Source organism: Monodon monoceros, unplaced genomic scaffold, assembly GCF_005190385.1.
Source record: "Monodon monoceros isolate NGI ecotype Baffin Bay Population unplaced genomic scaffold, NGI_Narwhal_1 Super_Scaffold_20, whole genome shotgun sequence".
Lineage (NCBI taxonomy): Eukaryota > Metazoa > Chordata > Mammalia > Artiodactyla > Monodontidae > Monodon > Monodon monoceros.
In genome coordinates this window covers 14,381,186-14,392,067 of record NW_021703777.1, presented here as the reverse complement: position 1 = coordinate 14,392,067, position 10,882 = coordinate 14,381,186, and the positions used below count along the sequence as shown (strand labels likewise).

The window sequence follows — 10,882 nt, the reverse complement described above, 5'->3', positions numbered from 1 at the left end:
CATGCTCAATAGGACTTTAGGTCTTTTGGTAAATATAACCAAGTAAAGATGTTTTCACTGTCATGACTTGTTAATTGACATGGTGGTGTTGGACTATAGAGAAAATCAAACCTGTATGATCCAAGTTAGATTTTCTCATGCAAAAAGTTATCTGTGAATGCTCAGTTCTGGCCAAGGCAGATTTTATTTTCAATTTTTTATTAATATCACCTCCTCTGCTTAACTCCTTTGGTGTCGTCATATCTGTTCATTTATTTTTCAGTCTGAAATTTACTAAGAGTTCTTTAAAGTATGGAATAACGGTACAAATGGATTATAAAATAAGAGTAGCTTTCACTGGAAGATTAAAGCAAAATGCAGTTTTCCTCTAGATTTTAACTTTGCTTACATTTTTCCTTTAAATTGATACACTAAAAATATTGCAATTAAGCACAACATGAAAAAATGTCCTTGTCCTATCTCCCCCTACTCTGTTATATATCATGTTTTATTGGAAAAATGGTCAATGTTAAGTCGCTTCAGCATCAATACTGAATATTCACGCATGTGTGTGTGCACATGCACACTATTTAGTAGGCCGTGTTCAGTTGGTTAATTTAAGCAAACTATTTCAAGTGACACAGCAGTAGGGGTCCTGATACTTTGGTACTGCTTGAAATTACTTCTTAACTTCAGAATAGTGACTTTACACCTAAACCTCTAGCAGGGTTGAGCAGGAATCAAAGAGCTATTTTTTCCTTTAAATAAGAGTATTTACTAAAATAATATAAAGCTAAATCAAACAGAACTATTACAGAAGATAATTTGGGAAGTTAAATAATATTTTCTCTGTTTTTCCTATTTTATTTTTTTTTAAGATTTTTTTGATGTTGACCATTTTTCTTTTAAGTCTTTATTGAATTTGTTACAATATTGTTTCTGCTTTATGTTTTGGTTTTTTGGCCGTGAAGCATGTGGGATTTTAGCTTCCCAACCAGGGATCAAAACCACACCCCCTGCATTGGAAGGCGAAGTCTGAACCACGGGACCACCAGGGAAGTCCCTGTTTTTCCTATTCTAGACTTGTATAAATTTAAAATAATCTTTAATATATTCACATTGTTTAAGTAGTTAAACAAGGAAGCCATCAGACTGAGGTGGCTCTAATGTCTTGGGAGCCTAAGTAAGCAAACCAAAACTAAGCTAGAGTCAATGCACTCAAACCAAGCAGATGAAACTTAAGAACAACCAATCACAAACGGCCAACTAGGTTTTCCCAAGTAAGGCAACTCCTTAAGCTATCACCTATCAAATCATTTCCTTGCTCTGCTTCTCTCTAAAAACCTCTCCCCCAGCTCCTGTTGGTAGAATACTCCACCTTTTGTTTGGACTGCCTGATTCTAACTGATGTATGCTCAAAATCAACTCTTGAAAATTTTAATGTGCCTCAGTTTATCTTTTAACAATACTAAATGATTAACTGTATAGTATCTTTTAATGCAATAATGTACAATTGAATGTAATATCTCAACTGAATGTATATCTTTCTGTGATCTCATTTATGTCTTTCCATTATCTCTTAATTATCTCAATTCCTCTTAATAAAAGTTTAAAAGACTTTTGTTTTACGGGTTTTATTCCTCCTTAACAAAATTGCATACACAGTTTCTTAAAGTTGACCATGAATATATTCTCCTTTTAACTGACTGACTTAAACCTGATCCACTGATTTGCACCACAAATTTCAAAAGGTAGATTAGTACTGTAGATGTGACGGCTTAATTCTTCCAAAGGTGGTTCAGGATCAGTTATAGCAAACTGAGCAGCAGCATCAATTTCTTTCCTCACTTCAACGTCAATTTCCTTCAATTCTTCAATACTGGCAAGTTTGTTGTTTACCATTTTATCTTTGAGAAGCATGATAGGATGGTTATTACTTCTTAAAGGCTGAACTTCTTCTCGTGTACGATAACTGATTCCAGGGTGACTCATACTGTGTCCATGATAATGGTATGTCAGCAGCTCCATCAGTATAGGCCCCTTTCCAGATCTACAATAGTCAGCTGCAACCTTAGTTGCCTCCCAAACACATAGAACCTCCATTCCATCTACCTTTAGGCCAGGGATGAAATTGCCTCTCTTGCAGTAATCAGTGTTGGCTGCTGCTCTCTCAACAGATGTTCCCATTCCATAGCGGTTATTCTCGCAGATGAAAATACAAGGTAAATTCCACACAGCTGCCATATTATAAGCTTCAGATATCTGACCCTGATTAGCGGCACCATTCCAATGTAGAGTCTAACACACCTCGTTGTTTCCCTTATATTTACAGGCCAGAGCAATACCAGCTCCCAGCGGTCCCTGAGCGCCGACAATGCCATTGCCTCCATAGAAGTTATTGGAATACATATGCATTGACCCTCCTTCTCCTTCAGCACAGCCACCTCTTCGACCTGTCAGCTCTGCTAGAATTGATGGGACAGAAAGTCCACGAGTACACATGAGCCGTGAGCCTGACAGGATGCAATAACATGATCCGTGGGATTTAGCCCAGCCCCAAGACCCACACAAGTTTCCTGACCATCACACAAATGACAGAAACCACAAATAAATTTCTGTTTTTACAACTGATCCGCCTTCAATTCCATTCGACAAACGTTCTGCATCACCCTGTAGTATTTGAGTCCATCCTCCCGGGTGAGCACTGCGGTGACAGGGGGACCCTCTTCCAACCGATAAAGATCACATTTCTTAATCTCAAATGTAGCATCATATGAATAGTTACAGGATGCCACAAGCACCCTGTTAGCGGGCTTCTGGGTGACAACAGACAGCACGCTAGAGACAGCAACAGCCAGCATCTTCCTCAAGGAGTGCAGCCAGGGAGACCGTGAGTCTCCATCTGCCAAGGTCACCTTAGTCCCAGTCTCCAGTGGACCCTCCACCCCCCAAACACACGCTGCACCACAATGACCGTGCGCTGGTGGCAGAGGCCACGTCATGCTGCGTGAGGCCGCAGGCCGCAGCCTGGATCAGCTGATTTTTACAGTGCCTTCCAACTGTAAAATTAAGAATAAAGGTTGTTTCTTGCCCTGGGAGAGTTGGCTGAACTACACTCTGTTCCTAACTAATGCCATCATCATTGCTAAAACATCATAATCTGGGTCCCTTTTCCCTGCTATACGCTAAAGTAATGCTTCCTGAACGTTGCATTCAATGGAAAAGAGGAGAAAACACAATCCTTAAGGCACACAAGAGCCCTGACAGGTTAAGCCAAAGATGTTCTTACCAATATTTCTTTAAAGTCTTTTTGAAAATCATTAAAATATATATGAATATTTTTTCCTACTCCACAATACACCATGTTTATTTTAAAGTAAAAATAAAGATGCAAATTATTTGTAGTTTACATAAGTTAAAAAAAAACACACACACACTTTTTTTAAAAAGTTGGGGCACCGGAAGAGTATGCACATTTACACTATGGATTCTAGCACCTGTGTCTCCTGATTGGTGGTGAGGGAGGGCACGTGACGGTACACAAATCCCTACCTGAGATTAAAAGTCTAAACCCAATAACAAGATTTGCCTGGTGTGCGAAAATTGAAATCAGGGTTGAAATGATCTAAGCGTAGATGGAATGGATGTCCTATGTGTCCAGGAAGCAATCAGGGTTAAAGTAGCTACTAACAAGTTTTTACATGGCACTTTTCCTTGCCCTTTATTGTAATCCTGAATCCTGTTCAATTTTATCCCTATTTTCTGACTAATTTTTTTGGAGGGGTGTTGGTCTATTCCTATCACATCTTCAACAGGTTTCCTTAGACAATATCAAGATTCATATGGCTTTCTTTCTTGTTTTTATATCAATCCAAACAGAACCAGTCTTAGTCTGGGAAATCAAGAAGCATGTTCTTATAATATTTCCTTATATAGTAAACATTAGAAAGCATAGCTTCTTATAAAGTGACACACTAAAGAACATGCAGTTTGGACTGAAGAGCAACAGAGTTTGCTTAAGCAGTTGGTTTAATCATAGGACAAAAGAAGTCTTAATGCCTAGCGTTACAAAGATCACATACCATTTTCCTCTTTTGTGCTTTTGTACCCCGATAAGCCATCCATAAACAGGGATTCTGTTCTATTTAGACTATTGAGCAATTCACCTTAATACATGCTTTGTTTTATATCCTCCACCTGTTTGTAAATAAACAAATAAAACACAAAAATCCCTGTTTATAAATAAATTCTCACTCCAATCCCTATGACATGTTCAAAGCAGCTGCCTTCTCTAACCTAGTTATAAGTATTATCATGGATACCTCTTATAGTATTCAGGCAGGAAGAAGAAAATAGCTTGTTAAAAAGTTATTATATCTATTAAAACTCCATCCTCCTCCCACCTTCCCAACCCAGACGTCATAAATGGGCTTCATCTTTTCACTCAATTTAAAATTCTGCTTTTGGAATTCATGGTCTTGCTGTGTTGTTTGCTCCTTCTTTGATAGTTAGCCTGTCTCTGCTGTTCTCTTTCATTCCTGCAGGTACTGGAGATCTCCAGGGAGCATTATCTCCATGAGAATGAGAAAAATGACACTGCATGATCGAACAGTAGTGTTAATGGGTCACTGAGTGACAGCTGAGCCTTCTCTCAGAGGCATCAGCCAGGCTAGCACTGCCAGGAACACAAGAGCTATACAGTAAAGTGTGCCAATTTAATCTTGTCACATGTAGCCTGGGCTGCAAAGCTAGAGCTCCCCTTAAAAGCCCAGTGTGACAAGGCTAAACCTGACTCATGCCAGAGGAGAACATGCAAAGATGTTAATTGCAAAATACCTGTGCTACAGGTCATCACAGAAGATGGCCCTTTTATTGCAACAGGCTCTGGTTAAGATAATAAATAATAAAATGGGAAACTTGTAGGGACCTTTTGGACATCAGTTACACTATACAACCTAAATTCAACTTAAAGATAGACAGATGAAATCATATTTGCAGACTATGATGTCAGAGTATTTCCATTAAACTCATTAAACCTGATGATTTTTCTTTAAGTTTAAACCCATCCACATTTTCAAAGTAAAAGTAAAATTTCCAGACGTCAGGTAAAAGTTTAAAACCCCCAAGGAAATCCTGAGCTGTTGAACCTCTCTTATCTGCCCCTGGCTAGACAGGATTCAATACACATGGACAATACAGCCAATGATAGTGTACTTCTCTGCGAATGATTTATTCTTTTGTCTTGTCATTGTTCAATACCATGTTTATTAGCAAACAGAACTAAGAGTCATCTACATGTTCACCACTGAAATGTTTGCAATTAAAATCCTCATAAATCCTAAGTTTTTAATTAACACCAAATCTTACTTTTAATCTATTTGAAATTAAAGGAAAACAGATGAGCACTTTTATAAGGCCAATAGTAGACTTTGCATTAATTAACAAAAATCCTAATAAAAGAGGAGCCAGTGATTATAGTAGCCATCATTAATGTCAGTGTGACAGAATTTCGCTTTGCATGTGTAATGGTTGATCCTCTACGGGCATTTATGAATTCATCTTAAAAGTGTCACCCCCATTGAATCAATAGCATATAAAATATTTTTTATAAGCGACAAGGAAACACTAAAAAAGGAACAGCATGTTTGAAGAATATTAAATTCCTCCAGTAATAATTATGTACTTTCACCAAATGTTAAATAAGGAAAGCTGTTAAAGAGTGAATATGTTCTACATAAATAATCAGATCTCATTATAAGATTACTGGCAATGTATTTTTTTCATAGCTCTAAGATTTGGCAATTAAAAGTGATGAGTAAGAGAACTTGGTGAAAAAAATTAAGACATATATAACTCACAGAAGAATTTTTCCCATTTGGTCTAATTATCTCCCTTGGAGAAAGGGAAAATGTCAGTACCATATATTCTGCAAAATAATGACAACCAAGCAGGGTCCTCCTCTAATGTTATAATAAATGAGCTTAGTTCAGAACAGTTCAGAGCCCTGGGCAAACAATATTTTTTTCTTCTCCTCACCCTCATCCTAATTCTGAAGTATCATTAAATAAAAATTCAGGACAAATTATCATGAAGAGAAGACAATTGAAAACAAGAGGTAAAGTGAGGGTGTTCCTCATTCCACTCAAATAATGATGGTATAAAGAAAGGAAAGACATTATGGGTTAAATTTTAGTAGAGACTAATTGGAGCCACCATCTTTCTCCTGCTGGATGAGGAGAGTCATCTGAGTCATCATGCCCACAGTATCCAACCCTTATCCCTAGAGTTCGGTACCAAGGTCTAGCAGATCATGATAAAAGCAGTCATTATACAAAACTGTAAAAGAAGAGTTTCCAAACATTTTAATAAGCCCCCTATAATTAGAACTGAAATTGACTATGGCCAAGTGAGATAAGAAAAGCAATTCATGTATAATTTGGTGTCAAGATTTACTATGGCCTACTGTCTCAACTAGTAGAGGACTAGTGCAGGTATCAAAAGCTGTGAAGTGATTTCTGCTCAGTACTTTGAGTTGTTTTGTAAAATAAAAATCATCAATTCAATATATGTTTCTAACAAATCAAAGCAAATTCAAGAAGCCCAAGTCAGGTCTCTTTGCATTTCCTCCAAAAATTATTATTTACATTTCTTGGGAAAATTTTTTTGTTCGCAAGATCTTAATTCTCACACACTTAAAAACCCGTATCTCAAATTTTCATTCTCTAAATATACATTTATCTTTAGTAGTTTTAATTTTAATAGCAATAAAGTATACATTAAACGTGATAGTAAAAATAAACTATATATTCAATAGTGAAATGATGGCTTCTCTCCTTTGAACAAAGTCTTTTGTAATGTATGTCTCTTAACTGTACATTTTATGATGTTTTCTGTATTAATGCCCTCAACAACACTTCCTTCTAACAACTTTGGGTAGACTATTACCTTTTCCTAATATCAGTATGTGATAACATAATTAGCACATTTATTTCCTTTGACTTTGCTTCTTTGAAGATCTGAGTCACTGAACTAAGATTTAAAGAGACAAAGGATATTGGCAAAATTCCAGGGCACTGCTGCCCCCTAGAAGGAAGTTTGAGCAGCACATCTGACCATTACAGACAAATCTTGGGAAAAAGAGAGTCTGAGATCTTGCACCCCACTTTTAACAACCTACAGTTGGCTGCATCATTGGTTTTTTTGTGCCCTCTTCTTATCTAAGCTTGGGCACAGGGTTGCCTATCACATCCTAAACTAAGATCCTAATACACTCCATGGCTCTCTCCAGAGATCCCTGCGGATATGTAGAGTCACACAAACAAAATTTTCTCAACAAAATAATATTTTTTAAAATAATGAAGGTGACATTTGAAGCTATCATGTGCATTAATCTGAGATTTAAGGAACTACTGTAAATATTGCCCAGGTTTGTAAAAACCTTTCAACTTTTTGTTGGAGATACAAAGTTTGCTCATTTGATTTTTACATAGACAGGTAAGGCAGTTTCTATCATTCTCAATTTCTGTATGAGGAAACTGAGATCTAAAGAGTTTAGATGAAAGGCAAAAATTACAAAGTTAGTAAAAAGTATAATATTCATCCTTTACTTATTTAGCACATATAATGAAGTGCCTTCGTTTCTGTACTAAGTAATAGAAATAAAATGATGATATACAATAAGATTTTCCTCTACTTAATCCAGTTCATATGGAGGTGTTGTGCTGTGAGCTCTCCCAGATTTTCTGGCATTGCATATAGAAAAGGACACATCATCACTGAATGACAGAGAAAGAGACACATGAACAGCTGTTATAGAGGCAATAAGACTAATGTATTGCATGCTGGGCAATGGTTACAATGACAGTTTGTCTTTATTGGGATCAATGATGAACAAATTAAAATAGAGTAATGTCAAAAAGTGACACAAAAAACAGAACACTCTAATTTTGTAAAGTTGTGTTGTCTCCTTTAACTTGGTAATACAGCAGAGCTGAAAAGGCACACTGGGAAATATGAAAATCAGGATCTCATAATTATGCAATACATTATGAATATGAATGCAGTTTCTCCAAGCAACCTGAGACAATGCTGTAGATGTTTTATGGAGATTTTTGGGCGTGAGAATCTCTCTGTTCCCACGGACCCACTGTTCATCTGGATTCTAAGATATTTCCATAGTGCCCAGCACTGTAAGTCTAAAAGGCCACCATGGGAGAAGCCTCAGAGAGGTTTTTAAATGAGAAGTCTAATAAACATCATCCACATTGCTAAATGAAGATAGTGTGTAAGAAGAGTTTTTAAGCTCAAACATGTTAGGCACTCATCAAAAGCATCATATTCAGAAAGCAAGATTGTTGGAGGATTGTCAGAGGAAGTTAACAAGCTTCTGTCAGGGCTACCAGCTCTTCCATTCTCTTAGGCCATGAGCGCTGCATTAAAATTTACAACGAATTTCTTCAAAAATTCTTAATCTTTATCTGCCTTCATCTAGCCCTCATCCACCTCATTTCATCATAAAATTACCCTATTTACTGTAAGGATGAATTACACCTTTTTAAGGGATTTCTCATATTTTACAGAATGTTTCCAAATCATACGGAAAATTATATGGAATGCATGATATCCCCATTGATCTGAGGAGAAACAGACTCAACAAGTTTGATAAGTCCAGCAAACATTAGGCACGGCCTCAAGTCATACATCTAATTCATGGAGAGCCAGCCTCAGTTGATCAAGTGCTCCTTGCCTTCACATACTACACTGCTCCCCTCACCCTAGCTGCCTGTCTTCTGATGAATTTTTACATCTATTAGAGCTTCCTTCCCACTAATCTTAGCGGAAGAGTAATGCCCTTCTTATCTAGAAATCTAAACCCTCAGCCCCTGCTACAGAACCTGCTACTGGCTCATAACGAGACACTGCTCTTACTCATATATTCCCCACCCCGACCAGGGAATCATCAATTTTGTCTTCTCCTTTGGTTTTCTTTCATGCTCATATTTCCTCTGCTCTGAAAGAAGATACCCAAGTCTTCATTGCCTCTTTTAGATCTCATCCCGTATTATTCCTTTTATCTAGTCAAGCTCCACAAACATGCAGCTTGTACCCACAGTCTCCATTTACCTTCCTCTAATTGCTTCCATATGCTTCTGCAATCTGTGTCATCAACAATGAATTGAAATTTCTCACATCAAGGACTTGGCTAAATTTAATGACAACTTCAGTATCATCATTCTCTGCAACTCTCCACCGCATTACATGTGTTTCTCCACGGATATTCCCTTACCCTAACTTGAAATAAAAATGTTCTTATGCTGCTTATACCCTACACTTCATTTCCTGATATCTCAACCTTGACCCAAAAAGTAAAAGTAGGTTTAAAGTTTAATACAATACTATATGCTCTATTGTTGATACTTACATGATTACCCACAGAGTCTCACATGATTTATTGGTTTAATTCTCACCAGTAGGGTACTGCCAACTATATTTTCAACATTAACTTTCCTTCATTCTCTCTAATATACCAGGGGAAAAGTGTATTTGAAAGTCCTGTAGTTATTTAAACTAAAAAAATTCTAAAATGAGAGAGTTCTTACCTATTATCCATTTGAATAAAAATAACTTCCTTCCCAATTTTCTTGTCTTCATTAGAGTCCTGTTGCTGGTTTATAAAGTCAGCATATACTTTGACTATTTTGTCTTTTTAAAAATTCTGTCCTGTAAATGCAGAAAAGTACAAAGATGAAATACTTGAATCATCTCAAGATAATTGCTGTCAAATTTTGATTTATTCCTTTTTATTATTTTTTATTTCTGATATAATCATATCATACAAATATCATACAAATCATATTGTATATTTTATATCTCTTAAGATGTTTCTTAGAATTATAATTATTTTCAAAATATTCAAAAGCTATTTAAAAGATAATTTCAGTGGCTGCTAAAAAAATCTCCATTTTATGGATGTGCCATAGCTAACTAAAATGTCCCCCTAAGACTGAACACTTGTGTTATTACTGAGCTCATACTATGTTCCTGGAAGTATGCATTAGGGAAAGGACTGCTTTTTAAAATTTTGTTTATAATGTTTTTAACACAAAAATATAAGGTTTTCAATGTGTTGATCTCTTTTGTTATAGTTCCACTCTTTGTACACAATCATGAGTTTATATACTATAAATAACTACTTATTTTATTATTTAGTCTTTGAGACATCTGGAAGTTACCGAATAATGCAGAGAACTGATATTACAATTTTATTTTGTCCACTTCATTCTTCCACAGTCGTAGATTGAGTAGTCTATATTTTTATTATTTGGGGATGCTAGCTTCATATCTATCTATATATCTATATATATCTACATCTCCATAAGCTAAAAATTTTATTTCTAAGCTCTTCAGTTTTATTATCTCTCAGTTGATTCTTATGTGAACACTTCCCAGTTTTAATTATTAGAGCATAATATAATTACATATTTGATAGACCAAGCCCTTAATCATTGCATTTTTCAAAATCCATTAAGATTTTATAGCTTATATACTATTTCATATGAAGATCGGGTAATTATATTAAATTAAAAGAATTTGGTATTTAAATAGAATTCCATAAACATATAAAATGAATAGGAGAGAGGTCTATCTTTACAATATTTAGTTTTCCCATTCAAGCCTATGCATCTCTCAGCCTACTCAGAATTTGACACACTGACATCATGTGGTTTTCCTTATGAATTGTTTCCTTATCCACTGTTTGTAAAGTTGTTTCTCAGCTTGGGTGATGGTGTTTTTTTCTTTTTATTGGAGTATAATTGCTTTACAATGTTGTGTTAGTTTCTGCTGTAGAGTGAAGTGAATCAGCTATATGTATATATATATATATATATATATATATATATAT

At 35.8% G+C, this 10,882-nt stretch overlaps 1 protein-coding gene across 1 annotated transcript; it reads right to left on the bottom strand.

The window, feature by feature from the left end:
* Positions 1-1,677: 1,677 nt before the first annotated feature.
* On the bottom strand, positions 1,678-2,849 carry PDHA2 (pyruvate dehydrogenase E1 alpha 2 subunit). The gene is given in 2 exon segments (XM_029236035.1): positions 1,678-2,477; positions 2,480-2,849. Coding segments are annotated over 2 exon segments (1,161 nt in total). The 5' UTR covers positions 2,841-2,849.
* Positions 2,850-10,882: the final 8,033 nt, after the last annotated feature.